Consider the following 19,005-nt stretch of genomic DNA (forward strand, 5'->3'; position numbering starts at 1 on the left):
CTATGGTATCAGAGCCATGGGGAAGGGAAGTTGGGTTTGGACGAATCAACAGCCTTTCCATCTCTGGGAAGGACTTTTAAAACTAAATGGTGGGATGCCTTGAAAAATGATGCATCTATTGATGCAGTCAAGCGGTATTTCCTCAAGAACCCCACACAAGTCTCAGCCAGTGATGATATGTCTCAGTTTCTCCTCAAAAAGCAACAGTTACAAGCCATGCTCGCAGCAGCTAAGACCCCTCAAGATTTCCAGAAAATCCTTGAAGAAGGAAGCTCAAGCTTCTCCCAAGAAAATTCTTATGCAGAGTCTGATGATTCAACAAGCTACCTTCCAGACAATGGTGATGACTGTGAAGGAATCCTTCCTCCAATAAGAAGATCTAAGTAAGCATCAGCCTTTTGAATCATCTAATATGCAGTGTTTGTTTATCATGAACTAACAAGTTTTTTGGTTCCTTCTCTTTAAATTTCTTGTTGGATATCTTTTGTATCATCTAACCCTCTTCTTTGTTTTGAATCATGGCATAATTCCTGTTTTCATTGCATATGACCTTGTCCTGGGTGTCTATTATATATATATATAAGGGAAATCGTTTTTTCAAGACAGTTTTCAAAAATTAATTTTTCAATTTTCTCTTTTTTTTAAATAATATTTTAACTAATAATATATTTTAATAGTTTTTCATTGTAAAATTAATTGATTTTATGTTTATTATTATTGATATATTATTTATAATTACAATATTTATAAAAGTATAAATTATATTTATCATCTCATATTAATTAGAAAAATATTTTGATGTTTATATCGATTTTTAAGTGACGTAGCATTGTATTAATAATTATAAAAAAAAAACACATAGCATTTATGCAATAATATAATTATTATAAATATATGTTTTATAAAATTAATTAATTTTATTTACTAAGTTCAATATATAAAATTAATTATAATTATTGGGATATTTATCAACAATAATATTTATAAAAATATAAATTATATTTAAATTTTGATATTAAAAAAAAATACTATTTTATATTAAGTTAGATTTTCTACTTTTATTTATATTTCTATTTTTAGATCTCAATATTTTACAAGAATTTTAATAATAATAATAATAATAATAATAATAATAATAATATGTTATTATTATTATTATTATTATTATTATTATTGTTGTTGTTGTTGTTGTTGTTGTTGTTGTCGTCGTTGTTGTTAGTTATTAAAATATCATATAATATATATATATTATAAGACATATTATTTAATAAATAAACATAAGCAATATTACTATTATTTCATATTAATTAAATAAACTAATATCATTTTTATTTTTTAAATGATTTAATCCGTTCATTTCGATAAAATGATAATTTACAACAAATATTATTCTAAAAAAATTAGCATAAATATCATGCATTACAAAATAAAAATGAAACAAAAATCAAAATGAAATAAAGTAGAGCAAAAATATTACCTAGGAATAAAATAATAGAACTTTTATTTTTTGAATGACTTAATCTATTCAAAATGATAATTTTCAACAAATATTTTTCAAACAAATGTTATATGAATTCAAATAAATAAATAAAAAACTTATATAACAATAAAGACCATGCATTACAAAAATAATATGAAATAAAAATAAAACAAAAAAAAGTAAAAAAAAAAATAAAAATTACTTGTCAAGATGAGTGGCGTGAGTGCCCAAAGAAGTGGAGGAGGTATGCATAGAAGGTTGCACAAAGGGAAACGAGGGATACGAAAAGAAGAAAAATTGGGTTTTAAATGAGGAATGAGAGAAAAATGAGGATGGAAATTAAAGCAAATTTTATTTTGTGAGTAGAGATGGTAAGAAAAGAGTTTTGAAGGTAGGATGGGTGTAGTGTGCAAGATAAGGGATTGTGTTAAAAAAAAAAACATTTAAAAGTTGTAGAAGAAGTGACAATACTTAAAATAGTAAAATTATGTGAAATAGTGTAGTGTTTAAATGTTTCAAAAGAAGTGATAGTACTTGAAATGGTAAAATTATATGAAATGGTGCAATGTGAAATGTCAAACTAGCTGGGGTTACAATGTTATTGTCTGAAGTGGTGTAGTGCAATGGTGTGTGAAGTGATGTAATGCAATGGTGCAATGCATTGTTAGACTAATGTGTGAAGTAGTGGGGGGCTTGTGATGGAGCAAGGAGAATAAAAGGTGTCATTCTATATTTTATTTTAAAATTTTAATTAAAGAATAATATTTTTAAATTTTAAAGCTTATCTAATAAAATTAATTTAAAAATTAAAACAAAACAAAATTATTTATTTACACATTAAAAAATAAATTAATAATAAATTTATTTTTTATAAACTCAATTTTCATATAAAATTGATAATAGTTTTTTTTAATGTGAATGAGAAAAAAAAAACAAAAAGTAATAGATAAATATTATCTATCTTACGAATAAAAACCAATATAAAACTAAATTAGTTTCTATTTATAGTTATAATCAATTGAATTAATTTAAAAATAAAGACAAAAATATTTTTTAAATCAATACCTAACTTAACATAAAATAGTATTTTATTTTTAATATAAGATGTTAAACATAATTTATATTTTTATAAATATTATTATTGATAAATATCCCAATAATTATAATTATTTTTATATATTTAATTTAGTAAATAAAATTAATTAATTTTATAATACATATATTTATAATAATTATATTATTGTATAAATGTTATGTGTTTTTTTATTTTTAATTAATAATACAATACTAAGTTACTTAAAAATTGAGATAAATACCAAAATAATTTTCTAATTAATATGCGATGATAAATATAATTTATACTTTTATAAATATTATAATTATAAATAATATAACAATAATAATAAACATAAAATCAATTAATTTTACAATAAAAATTATTTAAATATATTACTAGTTAAAATGAAAATCGCCTCTTGATTTTTTTTCTTTTTTCTTTTTTACAGAAATTGTCTCTTCAAGAGTTGATTTCTTCCCTAAATTTTTTTATCTTTTCCTTTTTCCCTTGAGAAATTATCTTTTAATTTCCCTTTCTTTCTATTTTTTTATTTATAGAAATCGTCTCTTCAAGAGATGATTTTAGCCTATAAATTTTTTTTGAAAGAATTTTTAAAAATATCTTTTCAAAAGATAATTTTTACTTATAATCATGGTTTTAAAAACTGGACTGAACCGGCCGGTCTGATCGATCCGACCGTTGGCCAATCACGATTCCAGTTCAATCCAGCCAATTGGACTAAAAAGCGATTGAACCGGAATCAGACCTCTTGAATCGACAATCCAACCAGCGAAACGGACAAACCAACCGATTCCCTTCAAACCCAGCAGCTCATTTTCCTTCCCCCTTGCCCGTGCAGCTGGTACCTCCACTACCCCCCGATGCTAGGAACCCTACCCCCACCCATCCACCACTGTGCGTTGGAAACCTCCCAACCTCACCCTCAAAACGCTGCAAATCCCCGTCGCCCCCCACCCTCAGGGGCGCACTAGAAAGCTCTCTCTCTTTCTCTCTCCCCTCCCTCGCTCCCAGTAACAAAGAGCCCTCCCACGGCGTTGGAAACCTCCCAAAGAGCCTTGTCTTCCATTTTTGTTTTTTTATTGATTATAATTATAGTGATATGTTTAATATTTAACTTTTTTTATTTTTGTTTTATTTATTGCACATTGAAATTTTTATTTTTTGAAAATATTGAGTTGATTGATATTTACAGGTAAAAAATTTTGTGAAAAAAAACTTAACAAACATAATAAATACTATCAAAATTTAGATAGAATTTATTATTTTTATTTATTAATTTTTTAATTTTTAATAATGTATAAAATATATATTTATGACGTCACCGGTTCAACCATGATTCGACCATCAATCCGACTAGTGAACCGTGAACCGATAAATTTTTCGGTTTAATGACCAATCAGATTCTGAAAACATTGCTTATAATTTTTCTTTTTAAAATAAACTAAATCATCATGTTTACTTTTTTTTTCTTTCACAAAAAACCTATGGTAAATTTGGAAATAGGAAGTTTACCAATTATTTTTTTGAACAATTGCACTCTTATCAAAAATCTATTATGCCTTGAGAATCTGCATCATGAATGAATTAGGGAGAATTGTGTTTTGGGCCCAACTGGGCCCAAAAATTAAGATCTGGTCCATATATCTTACATAATTAAGCTCAACACCCAAAGAAAGTCTGAAAATTGAGAAGAATGATATTGTTCTTCATTAATCCCTAAAATACCCTTAACCCTTACATAGACACATAGTGAATGTGAATTTTAATTTTTTTGTGTTCTTTTTCCCTTTTCTATTCCCTATTAAGTATTACTCATTTCTAACTTTTTTTTTCTTTTTCTTCCAATCTATATTTCTATTTTATGTCAAATAAAAAACAATAATGTTTTTCTTTTTCTTTTTTTCATTTTTAAAGATATTGAATCTTTTTACTCTTATTATAAACAAGGATAAAAATTTTGGGATTTTTCATCCAAATATTTTTTATATTTTTGTATTTATCTTTTATTTTATTTTTTATTTTAAATTTATATTACCCTTTCTTTTATACTTTTCTCTTATTTTTAATTATTTTTTTATATTTTCTACATTAACCATATTTTAAAAATTGACTATCACTTCACTATATATATATATATATATATATATATATCCTTTTAGCTTTTTAATTTTTAATGTTTTTATTTTTAAATTTTTTTAAAAGATAAATTTATTGAAAAAAATAACTAAGATATAAAGTTCTGATATTATATTAATAATTTTTCTTATCTAGATAGACTAATGCAAAGTATTTTGACTCACATCAAGAAAATTGTCAATATAATTTTTTAGTGAAACTTTAGAAATTGAATTTCAAATAAAATATATTATATAAAATTTTATCTAAAAATTATTGAAAGTGGTATTTAATTTTTTTTACTGACTTTCAAAGTTATCTAATTTTTTACTTGAGAGGTAATAGAACATGTTTACAAAAAAAAAAAATTAGTTTTTCATTTTATAAATAAATGAGTATAAATATATTAAAAGAATTAAAGATAATTTTAGTAAAAATTTTGATAAATATGATTATAATTTTAAATATAGATTCATTTGGATAAAATTTCACCAAAAAAAAAAAATAGTGGAAAGAAAGAACATTGCTAAAACTACAAAAACAAAATATGCAATTACAAAATTTTGATGATGAAATTTAAAAATAAAATTCGAAACAATTCTTGAGTGAGAGAATTTGAGTATGGAAAAATCCTTGAGTGGAAAAAAATGGGAAAGTTTTTCAAAATCACTTGAAATTCTTAACAAAAAGTAGTCTTGTACACCATTGTACAATTAGTAAATTTGTCTTGTACAGTTAGTGTAATACCCTTGTACAATAACTCAAATTTCATACATCATCTCATGAATATCTGACAATAAGTCGGTTAACCATGTTTGCATTGGTTTTGTTTTAAAAAAGAAGAAAAATTGTTGTATAATTTTGTTTTACAATCATCATAAGTGAGGTACCTATTCAAATGACCATATACAAGTTAGATAAAAAGCATGAGATGAATGTATGTTTAACCAATGTGTGTAAGGAATGTCATCTATCCTCGGTTAAGGGAAATAAACAAACAAGTTTTTCATAATCACTTAAAATCCTTCACATATAATAGTCTTGTACACCCTTGTATAGTTAGTATATTTATCATGTACACTTATGGTAAATACCTTGTATAGTGACTCAAATTCCATATACCCCCTACTCAATGTGTAACCATAGGTAAATTAACCATGTTTTCATTGGTTTGGTTCAAAAAATAGTGGAAGATGAAAAATCAAAATTTTCTCTCAAACATCATTAGTGGAATAAGTATTCGAATTATCATATGTGAGTTAAATAACGTGCATAAGATGAGTGTGTGATAGAGGTACCTTGAGAGTGTGCAATCCTTATATGACAAAACAAAAAAAAAAAAGTTGTCCAAAATTGATTGAAATATTTCACAAATGATAGCCTTGTATACCCCTTGTATAGTTAGAACATTTGTCTTGTATAGTTATAACATTTGTCTTGTCCAATTGAACATTTACCTTGTATAGTTAGTATAACACCCTTGTACAATGGTGCAAATTTCATCCATATGCATACATTATGTGCCACATATGATGTGTGAACCATGTTTTCAATGGTTTGATTTGAAAAATGATATAAAACGTAAAAACAAAATTTTTCCCTAAACATAATTATTAAGGTAAGTATTTGAATTATTATAGGCAAGTTAAATAAAGTACATGAAATAAAAGAATTTGTGGTAGGAGAGCGTATAATCCTTAGATGACAAGAAAAAAAAAAGTTGTTCAAAATGTACAATCTTGTACACCCCTTGTACAATTAGTGTAATAACCTTGTATAATGGTATAAATTTCGTATATATGTATAAATTATATCCACATGAGTATGTAAACTATGTTCCCAATAGTTTGACATTTAAAGCAATTAAAACAAATAAAAAGTTATTTTATTTTATTTTCAATGCAAAATGTAATTAAAAATAAGACAAATAAATTACTTAAAAACTATTATTTAAGCCAAGTTTATTTATTTATTTCCTTTTATTTTTGGAAATAAAGAAAAAAGAATAAAAAAATTATTTAACCATAAGAAATATGAATATAAGATCAGTTAGAAAATACCAAATTTATTTTTTTATTTTATTTTATTTTTAGAATTAAAGAAAAATAAATAAATTATTTAACCATAAAAAATATTAATATAAGATATGTTAAAAAATAGAAATAACCCCAAATTTATTTACTTATTTCATTTTATTTATTTAAATTAGAAAGTAATTTATTTTAATAGATCAAAATGTGCACAATTAATCTATTACTTTGTTAATTATGAATATATTAAAATTTTCTTTTAGACAAAAAATAAATAAAGAAAATAAAATTAAGAAGAGTAATAAATATATATAATTTAGTTATTTAATTATTTTTCATGTAAAAGATAGTCACACAAAAAAGACATAATTGACCAATTCCTTTGTTTAATCGTAAACATACTATATTTTTTTATTTTTTTTATTAAAATAACTAATGGAAAAAAAAATAAAAATGGATAATCAATGAATAAAATTGAATTCTTTTTATTATTTGCATATAAAAAATAGTATTAAACAAGGTTTTCAATTTTTATTTTTAAAAATAGTTTTCATTTTTTAATTAAATGTTTTTTCAAAAAGAAAATATAAAAAATATAAATCATTTTACCATTTTTTTTTTAGAAAGTATTTTTTAAAATAGTTTTTGAACATAATTTTTCTTTATTTATAATTTAAAATAGAAAATAATGCTAATTTTCAATTATTTATAAAAAAAAATTAAAAACAATAAAAAATCCAAATGATTAAAATATAATTATTATGATTGCATGAATAGTGATATAATAAAGACCAAAAAAGTTTATATGAAAAGTGGTATTTTAGTTCATCACTATTTTATATCCTTAAAAGGTAATATATTAAAATTTAAAGGGTATAAAAGACAATTGTCCCGATGAATTAGCCATTTGCAGTTTGAGGTCATTAATTGAGCATGTTGTTGTTAACGGTGTGCGGCCTTGTTAGGTATGGTAATGATGGCAACAGTCGATTCATATTTAATGTGTTACGACGAAAGTGGGTGTAAGTTATATCTGACTATTGTGGTTTTTGACCTCCCTCAGCCACAGAGGCCTTCCACATGTAGTGTTTGACTGTTGATGGTTGAGACTAAACCAAAGAATTAATGAAAGCATCCATCTTCATTTGTAATTTGTACTAGTTCAAGTCCCTGGATCGTCAGTCAAATCTGAACCAACACCCTATAGTTCTGGTGCAACTTATTAAAGAGACCACACAAATCCAACAATTTACCAATCAGTAGAGTAGGTTTGACTGCTGTGTAACAAATAGAACCACTGATCCACTTTAGAGACATCACAAATTGTTGCTTCCCTTCTGCATTATAACTACTGGCATCCTTTTACCATCATCAATTTCCAAAGCAAAACAAAGCAAAACACCAAGGACAATGCAACTGCCAGCATCCCCGGCATGCCCTTCATCTCAAACTCTTCATAATTGCTCCATTAGTGAAGGAGAAGTGAAGTTCACTAGCCTTAAATTAAAGGATTACCAAAGAAAGATAAAGAGACAAGTATCTTTCCCTACTACATAAGAGTACAAGATAGTAGACCTTTCAAAATCCATTTCAAATGGGAACCTGAATGAATTCAAGGAAGAGTTGGGTTGCTTCTTAGATTAAGCACCTTTGCTCTTTACTATACATACAATCTTCAACTCAACAAAGTCAAAATGAAAAGTGAAAATGAACAAATAAATAAAGAGGGGATAAAGAAGAAAAAAAGAAAACAAGAACCTCGTAATCAACTACTCACCAACTAATGTTTTAACGCCTCTCTAAACCCCATACTGAAACTGGTTTGCAGGCCCTTCTTCCCAATGCCTGGATTTCCCTTTTGCATCATGGCCACAAACTCATTGTAATCTATGCGTCCATCCTGAAAAATCAAAGTACAAAATTATAACCTCATAGTTCACTACAATTTGATATTAATTTTAATGCAGACAAATAAAAAAGAAACCCTACTGAGTTGAGTAAAGTTAGCCAACTTTTGAGTTGACCCACTAAGTTCAAGATCTTAAAAGTATCCAAGCTTGGTGCAATAAATTCTAAACGGAAAAAGATACGGCTTCTGACTTTTTCCCAACCCTTTCAAGTCCTTGTTAAAACATTGAGATATTAAAAGGAAATTACTTACATTGTCCTGATCAACTTCTCGGATCATTTCTTCCAGGCGGACATCCTCTAAGCCAAACTCTTCGCAGGCTTGTTGAAGCTCATCTGGGGTTATGTAGCCACTTCCATCCTTATCAAAGTAGGAAAAAGCTGCAAATAAATGATCTTCTCTCTCAACTTTGTTTAGATGTAGTGTGGCAGCTATGAACTCCCCATAATCAATGGTTCCATTGTTATCAACATCAGCCTGAAATTCCAAGCACCAGCTGAATTAGAGATATTATTTATATTTCTCTGCTACTGAAAATAATAATAATAATAATAATAATTAACCTTTTTTCCTTTCCACATCCTTAGGTAACATGGTCCCCAAAGATGTGGGGAAAAAACTACAAATAGGAATAGTAACTAATACTTGAAAACAGATCTTCAAATATTATGTAACTTGTGGAAAAGCAACCTCTCTGCAAATGCTAAGTGCTCCTTTTGGTCAACTGATTAAATAGAATCATGACTAGAAAAATGAGCAACCTTTTGAATTGAATTGCTTAAAAGGACTGACAGCCATGGTGTTTCCAATACTTACTGCATGCATTAAATCATAAATTTCAGACTCTTTAAGATTAGCACCAACTCTTTTTAATCCAGCCTTGAGTTCTTCAAAAGTGATTTGGCCACTGTTGTCTGTATCTATCATCTTGAACATTTCTTTTAAGCCAGCTATTTCTTCTTCTGATAGGTTCTCTGCAATGACCTGAAAGATTAAACACATTGATTAAGTAAACCAAAAGACTTTTATCCTAAGTTGCAAACAACAATGAATATCTAAAGACATAATTTTGTACAGTAACTCCAACTATCAAGCCTTCTAATTTGCAATATATAAAGCATGTTAATTAGTGTCCAAGAACAATGTCTTTTGCACGTCTAGAGACTTACAATAAGAGCCATCTTCTTGAGCTTGTTCATTGCTGAAAATTGTTTCAAGCGACTTAAAACTGCCGAATCAAGAGGCTTGTCAGGAGCTACACCATCAACCTGAACCCAAGGGTGACCTGCAAAAGTTTAAACCAGACATTTCACATTGATATCTAAACAAAGTAAAAGTCTTTTTTTCTTCTTTTTTTTCATTTTTAAAACTGAGATAAAAAACAGAAACAACAGAAGCAGCTAGCTTTGACTTTCTGAAGAAGTTCAAAAGAAGTTGGAAACTTCAATCAATTGTAAATAAAATTGCTGTCTAACTGTGAACAACAAGGCAGACCTGGGCCTAGACATCCTGAATAACATGCTCAAGGTTTCACCTTTTATATTCAAAATGTTGCTTACAAGAGAATAACTCCGCATCAGTTAAATTCATAAGCTCCCAAGTTTGTCAATAATCTTTAAGACAACAAATGATCACTTTTATCATTCAGAGTGCAGAAACCTAGGATATATGAGTGTAGGAAACCTCACATCTTCCATGTGATTTGTGTTTTGCAAAAGAACCCATACACAAGAGATCACCACAAAGAGCTCCTGGAGAACCATCAATCACCAGGACAACAATGCCAGTCAAAAAGGGTGGGGATTTAAATGTCACACACACACACACAAAAACAAAACAAACAAACAAAATAAGATGGCCTACTACAAAATAGTAAAAATTTAGGTGCATATTTCCACCCAATGATGTCAATATGTCATAGTATTAAGAAACAATGATTGTTTATGTTTGACCACACTCCCCAGCTATGGATCAATGACCATAAGATATCATTATCAACACTTTTTTCAAAATAAAAAATAATAAAATAAACTTGAATTGAACTCACACAAAACTTCATGTGCAGTCAACCGCCGTCTAGGGTCTCGAACAAGCATTCTCCTTACTAAATCTTTGGCACTTTCTGAGATACTCGGCCAAGGGTCTGATGAAAAGTCAAGATCACCATGCAAGACCTGTTCAAATATACCTTGCTCGGTTTCTGTAAATCATCAAACAAGGAAAAGGAAGAACAAGAAAGCAGTGGGAAATGATTACAATCAGTAAACTTCATAATCAGAGATGTTAACACACAAACTAGAGAGATGGAAGCATGTTGGCTTGTAGGGTATCAAATTCCACACTCACCGGCCCAAAAGGGAGGCACTCCACTCAATAAAATGTATAGGATCACCCCAGCACTCCAAACATCTGCTTCTGGACCATAACGCTTTCTCAGAACTTCTGGTGCGACATAGTATGGGCTGCCAACCACATCAGTAAATTTTTCCCCTGAAAGGAGAGAGTTATCAGTACTTGATTGGAGATGGAATTTGGAGCTTCTTCAAAGTATTTAGTAAGGGAAGAGCAATAGAGCCATAGAAATAAAACCAAACTCAATAACAAGATGCAACAATTGATAAACGAACCCGCAGGTGTGAATCTTGAGAGCAGCAAAATTGTGCAGAAAATTCCAGAGTTCAGGACCACTAAGGCATAGACTAATAATAGTGGCATTTTCTCTTTGGTTTTTTTTTTAACTTTTCTTTTTCCCACTTTTGTTTCCTTTTCCTACTCATAATATTCTTACACATGCAAATGAAACTAACAGCATTATGCTAACTTGATTGCTGACCAATTCTTAACCACAAAGTTAAAAACCTAGCAAACACATTATTTTGGTTAAGGCATAATTATATATAAAATGCCAATTCCACTTACTGCAATCGTGTATAGAATAGAAGCATAGGCTAGAATAGATGTGTACAAGTTCCAGTTGGGTTGAGTTCCAGCAAAAGTTGGAATCCAAAATGAACTGAATCAAAACCTAAATCTGAATCAGACAAAATTAGTAAGGGTGTACAAGAATCTAAAACATGATGGAGCTTCCTACCCAACTTGTTCAAGTTCAGGTTGGGTTGACTTCCACAAAAGTTGACTCAATCATGAATAGAAGACCAAATAAGTAAGGGTACATAAGAATCTCAAACCCAATAAGCCTCTGACCAACCCCTAACACCACCAGCCCACCCACTTGGTACCTCAACAGTGGGTTCAAGGGAAGACCATAGCAAAAAGTGAGGTGTAAGGGGTGAGAGAAAATGGAAGTGATCTTTATCAGTAAGGTCTCAAAATGTAAAACTTAGGGCCAACTTTTGAGACGAGAATTTATCCTCAAAGAGAAATTTTCTGACATTTTAAAGGGTCACCCTTTATGTCCAGATATGTGTAGATAAGAGCTAAGTGAAACAACACAAATCAATGAGATGGTACCCATGTAAATGAACCAATGAGATGATGTACACTTAAAACAATTAAAAGGCATGCGGTGTACACCTAGTCGATCCATAAAGAATGGAAGGATAGTAGCGTTTGTGAACACAAATTATGGCAAATAACACAACAAAAGCACAATAATGGTATGATACCTCATAAAACACACAAGAACTTCAATAGTGCATCACATTTAGTTAGGAAACACCTCCATGAGTGACGATGATGTGCAAGCTCAAACTTCAGATTATAGAGCAGAAACAGTCTAGTAAGCAGGCTTTCTGGAATTTTTATGCCCAATAGCATAGAATAGGTGTGTTCAAGTTTAGGTTGGGTTGAGTTCCTATAAAAGCTGACTCCAACATGATAAACTAAATCTGAACCAGACCAAATCAGTAAGAGTATATAAAAAGTCTAAAACCTAGTAAACCTCTCATCTAACTTGTTCAAGTTCAGGTTAAGTTGAGTTCCAACAAAAGTTGACTCCATTATGAATAGAAAAGGTTGAAAACTAAATTTGAACCAGACCAAATAAGTGGGGGTATACTAGAATGTAAAACCTCAAACCATCTCATATACTCAATGGAGGTGAAAGTTAAGCACAATACCTAGGTAAATCAAGCTCAATTGGGCTCCTCGAACCTTACCCCCTACCTGCGCAAGCATGAAGCATTTGGGTGCCATCACACTAGGCATCACTCATATAAGTATAGAAAATATCTTGATGCAACGATATGCTTACAAGACCCTCTCTCTAAGAGGGGCATGGAGGCAATTATTGAAGATATACTCTTGATGAGTGCGAAGAAACCAATGAAGCCAACTAGTGGAGGTGGCAAAGTGACCTTTTATAGCTCACCTTAGGATGCAGGAGTGGCTCTTATTTCATTCACTCCCCCTAACATGAACCTTCTCATTCTCAAACAAGTTGAAGATGACAGGTGTGCTGTAAAAGCGGCAAAGATAGTGGTGGAATAGACATAGATTCAATGCTAATATTGTCAATGGTGACATGATAATGCAATAAGATTGGTGTTACTACTGACTAACATTTGTCACTGATCTTGCGAATTATGATAATCATGTGGCTTATAGATAAATCCAATGTTGGCACAAAATTAGCTATCAACAAGATATAGTGGCATATTAAGTTTTAAATCTAACCCATTTTCCAAATTGTAAAGGACGGTTTGTGGGTAAAGAAACTCATTATCCTACCTAAAATAATGACCACGATGCACAAAGTGCAGAGGAAAAAGCATTCTAATATGGTGGTTTATAAATAGAGTGGGATTATTTTTTTACTCTACCTTTTGTTTACTCGCTCCTTTCTCATCCTATGGGCTGATAGGCAAGAGTGGAAAAGAAATAGTCCCATCCAATATATATATAATATCAGTCTAATATAAATATAATTTACTAAACATTATGCAAACAACGCATATTAATGTGTCTCAAGGCCAGCAACCAAGAAAGATGGATGGTTACAATGGTTTAAGTGCTGTTCCAGTCCAAGTCTGGACAAACTGGTGAGATACATAAGTATGCATTTAAGAAAGAAGTATTAAGTTAATCACTCAAGCAATATCAATAAATAATCTGCCATGCCACTTGTAACCCCAAAAGAGATAAAATTAAAGGATTAAAGGAAGTTCATATAAAGAAATAAAATTTCATTCATTTGATTATAAAGGAAACAATATATACTTTGACACAAATTTCATTGGAAGTTCACATAAAGAGAAGAAATTAAAGAAAGCTAAAAGGCATTATTGCTGGGTAGCAAGTTTCTTATAACCATTTGCATGAGTAAATAAACTTCACAGTGCTGGTATGCTTATAATCCTACTACTAAAGAAAAATGATGGAAATCTCACTGTAGCTAAAGTTCAAAATGTGCTGTTAAATCAGCAGCAGGTTTTCAAACAACACCATACTCTGTACAAGATGGAGCATAGATTTAAATATATCTGCTGAAACAGGTTCACTAGAATCATTAACTTAAGGATATCGCAAATATCAAATGAGAAATTACATATTCATGTAACAATAAGTTTAAAAAGCAAACAACTTGAATGTCATGCTATTATGTAATTTAGTTTTTGAAGACAGTTAGTTTGAGTTGGCAACTTTATTTTTTATTTATTTGTTTATTTATTTTTGTTGGAAAAACAGCTAGAGAGTTACCAACGGGGAAAAAAATAGCAACTAAGAAAGAATTTAAGACAAGTATCACAAGAAATTTCAGAAGTCCCCACAAGTATATACCTGGCTTGAAGAAAACTGATAATCCAAAGTCAATTGTTTTGAGAAGTGAATCCTCCTCCTCATTGACTAAAAGAAAGTTCTCAGGCTTAAGGTCTCGATGCATGACCCCTAGAGAATGACAAGCCTCCACAACCCCAACTATAGTCCTAGTAAGCTCAGCTGCCTTTCTTTCAGTGTAATGGCCGTGCTGAATAATCCTATCAAATAGCTCCCCACCTTTGCATAGTTCCATGACAACATGAACTGCCACAGCATCCTCATAAGCTCCCTCGATAGATATGACATTTGGATGCCCTGCCAGGTGGTGCATTATCTGAATTTCCCTTCTGACATCCTCCACGTCCTCATCTGTTAACAATTTCCTTTTCGCAATTGATTTACACGCATACTCTTTCCTGGTAGCTTTCTGCACACAAAGAAATGTAGTCCCAAATTGCCCTTGTCCAAGCTTCCTCCCCAGAATAAAAAATTCCTTAAAGTTTCCGGTTTTTGTTTGCAACACAGATTCTATCCTAAGCCCTGCACTCGACACCCTCTTAATTTGATGGGGCTTCTTGGGTTTTGTAGGCTGCTCCTCCTTGGGGATTGTCATTTGCTCTGGGGGTTTGTTTTGGACTGGCAATGGTGATCCGGGTTCTTTAGTTGTAGCCTGTGGCTCATCCATAGTTTCTCCATTCGTGTAAGAAGCCGAGCCTTCCGGTGCACGGCTCCGCCACATTGCAGCCGACACAGATTGGAAGAAACCATTCTTGGAGATGCTTGGACCAACACAAGTATTACCCATCTGATTACAAGCTTCACTGCTTCTAAAAACTTGCTTTATTTCAACATTAAGATCTAATCTAGTTACTTGTGCTAAGCCAACATGGAGGATCTATCTTCAGATCGGAAGCCCAATATGAAAGTCAACCCCTCATTTCTATCCAGAACTCAGTGGGAACGGCGGATTGAAAGCTCAAATTAGCCAACTAAATGAGCTGTAATCGGTAATGAAACTAGAATTAAGTTTAAAAACCAACAAAAAAACAACAAAGAAACAACAAAGAAACTCAAGTGATTCTCACCAATATTTTCAGATTCTTTCCATCAAAAACATAAATCAAAGGCTTTATTATTACGCAAAGAAAAAGGGAAGAAAACAGCTGCCAAACAACAGTCCAACTAAGAAAGAAAAACCAAACTTAATTGAGACGAAAACTCCAACACAAAAGTCAAAATCACTGATCAAACTAAACAAGAAGTAGAAGAGGAAATGAAATGAAAGAAAAAGAGTATGCAGAGTAGCCTCAAACAATTCAATCCGAAACCATGTAAAAAGAAAAGAAAACAAGAGTAGAATCTAAGGAAGAAATCAAGCTGACGGGAAATCAAAAATTGCACATGAAATAGAAGCGTGAAATGAAAGAGGATTATTGCAGAGATGGATCTTAATCTGAAGGGGTATGAAAGATGAGACAAGGTGGAGGTTTGGGTTGGGGGGGGCTTACCAGGTGGGTGGAAGCAGTTGAATATTGAAGAAAGACAGAAGAAAGAAAGAGAAAATGGTGCCTTTGGTGGTGGCCTATGGATGTGGCTGTGACGTATCATTTTAAATTTTAATAAAAAAAAAATATCAAATAGAATTGAAGAGGCTTTCAAAGACACCGGATGAGAAAACGCGTCGTCTGAAACTCCAATCCTCCGGCCCTTTATAATAAATTATATTAGATATTTCAATTTATCACTGTGTGTTGCCAAACGTTTCCCTAAAGTTAAAAATGTCTTTTGGCATCTGCATTGACTTAATCAAGTTTGCTGTTAAATTATTAAGTTACTTTGTACCTAATTTTACATCATGAGTTTTTCCCTGCGAAACTCCAATTCTATACAAACCTTAATTTTTAAAAATGATTTTTATTAGTTTTTAATTATCAATGATTTTATTTATTTTTAAAAAATAATTAAAATAAGTGGGTATTTGATAAACTAATTTAATAACTTAAATTTACTTAATAATTTAATTTAAGTCATTAAATAAATTAAGTATAATTAGTAAAATAATTTAATTGTATAACTTAAAATAAAAAATAATTTTAAATAATAAGTAAAAATAATTAACTCATTTTTAAATTCATATTTTTATTTTATCTTTTTATTCTCATTTCTTCTAATTATCACACTAATCTTTTTTACTACTCCACAATCTCTATTGTTATTTAATTTATGAAGATAAATATCTGGATGATTTAAAATAAATTTTAAGTTAATTTTAAAAAAATAAAAAATAAAACCTTAATACTTAAAATAAAAATTAAGTAATAAGTTTTAAATTTATAATTTAACTTAAAATAAATTTAAATCGTTAAGTAATAAGTATTAAATTTTATCAAACCATGGAAAAGTTAGTTTGCAAATTGAGAATGAACATGCGCTATATTAGTTATAAAATTGACTTAATATATATAGATATAGACATATAAAATCTTAGAAAATGCTGTAAGATTTTCTAGAAAATGCTTTCAATTTATGTTTAGAAAAACACTTTCCAGCTTTTATTTTACAAATAAAAAAATAAAAAATGATTTCAATGTTTATTTAAAAGAAAATTATTTCATTTTTTATCATCAAAAAACAATGTTTTTTTTCAAAAAAATAAATAAATGGTTTCAATCTTTATTATCTATAAAGGGTTTTTCCGGAGGAATAAGGGATTAGAATGAATATTTTATTTTCATTCTTATTTCTTCTTAAATAAAAATGAATTTGATAATTCCAATTTATGTGTATGGCAGGAATATAAGGTTGGAATTATAATTTGTTTCCATTTTAATTTTAAGTAAAAATGAAAATAAAAATAAATAAATAAATAAATTATCAATAATATCATACATATGGTTTAAAATAATTTTTATTTTATTTTAAAAAAATTCACATTGTACATGGTTTGAATTTTATTTTTTTTTACTTTCATTTTTAAAAAATTGAGATTTTTTTTTTGCTAAATAATAAAAGGGTTATTTGATTAAAAAGGTTTTTGAAAATCTAAAATTTTGAAGTTTGACCTCTTGCCTTATTTTGGTCTCATTTGGATAAAAATGTTTCATTATTTTCTTGTAAAAATAACTCTTTATTTTAAAATATATTTGTAAATACTTGAAATGATAAAGGTCATTTATATCAAAAATTGATTATTTAAAAAATAAATATATATAGGGATTAATTCATCTTTTTTAACCGAATATTTCTAATAAAAACTTATTTAGGCGTGTGATTTAAAAACAAAATTGATTTTAAAATTTTAAACCAGTATTTGGTTAATATTCTTTACAAACAATTTTTAAAAACAAAATAAAATAGAAAATTATTTTTACGGTTTTTTTCATTAGAAAAATGAATTTCAAATCAAATGAGAGTTTGTATTGAATTTATTAATAAGTTTAATAATTTTTAAAAATAATGTAAAACTCAAAATATATATATAATGACTAAGAAAAATAATAGATGTAATTAATGTTTTAAATTATTTAATAAACCGTGTAATTTGTAAAACTAATTTGAAATTTAAAAAACTGATTAATTAATTATAGATTAAATAAATTAATTTAATCTATTATCTTCATAATTGAGTAATAAATATAGCATATAATTAAAATTTTGACTCATTTATGTCTTAAAAATTAAATTTTATTTGTTTTTATATTAATTTAAAATAGAATAGTATTGGACGTTATTAATCTTGAATAATTATTCTTTATTTTTAACAAAATAAATCAATTAATTTAATATCTATATTTTTATAATATTTATAAAATATATATATATATATATAAAATTTATGATTTTATTATATTATTAATAGGGAAAAATAAGATTTGATTCACTAATATGAAAATATACAGAAAAAAAGAACATCAATAATTTTAAACTAGTATTATTTTCATTTATTTAAAAATAATTTGAAATACATACACTTTTTAATGAGTCATCCTATTATTCCCAAAAATATCATTTTTATTTATCATGTCATCCAAATCAATTGACAATTAAAATTCCCAACAGATGTTTCATTTCCTTTTAAATATTTTATTATTATTATTTTATTTGGGATTTTTTTGTTCTAAAAACATTATAATGTAAGAATTTGAAAAACAATAAATAAATAAAAGAGTTTGTTCTAGTATTAATAAGTTAAAAATAAATTCATCTTCTTGATAATAAATTGGTATTTATTATATAATATTAATAATTGTTTAACATAATAGAGAATAAAATTTGTTATACGAGTTTTTTAGATATAAAATGTTTTACAATATGGTTGTACTTTAATATATATAGTATAAAAATAAATAAGTAATTATTTTATATTAAATAAATTAATCATAATTAAAATAATTATATATTATAAAATTGATTATTTATTATTTAATAAACAACCTTATTACTTTTCGATTGGTAATTATGATTATATAGGATTTGTTTGACAATATTTCTTCTTGACATTCTAGGAAATAAAAAAAATATTAATTGTATTTAAATAGAAATTTTTTTTGCATAATATTTCCTGAACTTTTAAGAAAAAAAATTATTTCTTTTTAGAGAAAAAAAAATCTCAAATAATAAAATATGAAGAGAAACATCTATATGGAAGAGTCTTAGTTATCAATTGATTTAGATG

The 19,005-nt window shown here is 28.3% G+C and overlaps 1 protein-coding gene across 2 annotated transcripts; it reads right to left on the reverse strand.

The window, feature by feature from the left end:
- Positions 1–8,270: 8,270 nt before the first annotated feature.
- LOC100249224 (calcium-dependent protein kinase 1) lies at positions 8,271–16,012 on the reverse strand. Of its 2 annotated transcripts, XM_010660615.3 has the most exons (8): positions 15,839–15,969; positions 14,352–15,328; positions 10,959–11,102; positions 10,660–10,812; positions 9,782–9,897; positions 9,429–9,596; positions 8,865–9,089; positions 8,271–8,603 (listed from the first exon to the last, which is right to left on the reverse strand). In XM_010660615.3, exons 2-8 carry the CDS (start codon positions 15,133–15,135, stop codon positions 8,484–8,486), a joined length of 1,710 nt encoding a protein of 569 aa, XP_010658917.1. In that variant the 5' UTR covers positions 15,136–15,328; positions 15,839–15,969; the 3' UTR covers positions 8,271–8,483. The 2 variants fall into 2 exon arrangements, with proteins under 2 accessions (XP_010658917.1, XP_002265450.1); XM_002265414.4 differs by having other exon boundaries at positions 14,352–16,012.
- Between the last annotated feature and the right edge of the window lie 2,993 nt (positions 16,013–19,005).

The sequence above is a fragment of the Vitis vinifera genome, chromosome 13, assembly GCF_030704535.1.
Source record: "Vitis vinifera cultivar Pinot Noir 40024 chromosome 13, ASM3070453v1".
NCBI lineage: Eukaryota > Viridiplantae > Streptophyta > Magnoliopsida > Vitales > Vitaceae > Vitis > Vitis vinifera.

What these genes read in the sequence shown, in the direction of transcription:
- LOC100249224 (XM_002265414.4), bottom strand. Translation starts at nt 15,135, where the DNA reads ATGGGTAATACTTGTGTTGGTCCAAGCATCTCCAAGAATGGTTTCTTC. An exon ending in AGTGCCTCCCTTTTGGGCCG is followed by an intron (nt 10,813 to 10,958) that starts GTGAGTGTGGAA and finishes GATGATTTACAG; the next exon opens with AAACCGAGCAAGGTATATTT. An exon ending in GAGAAGTTGATCAGGACAAT is followed by an intron (nt 8,604 to 8,864) that starts GTAAGTAATTTC and finishes TTGATTTTTCAG; the next exon opens with GATGGACGCATAGATTACAA.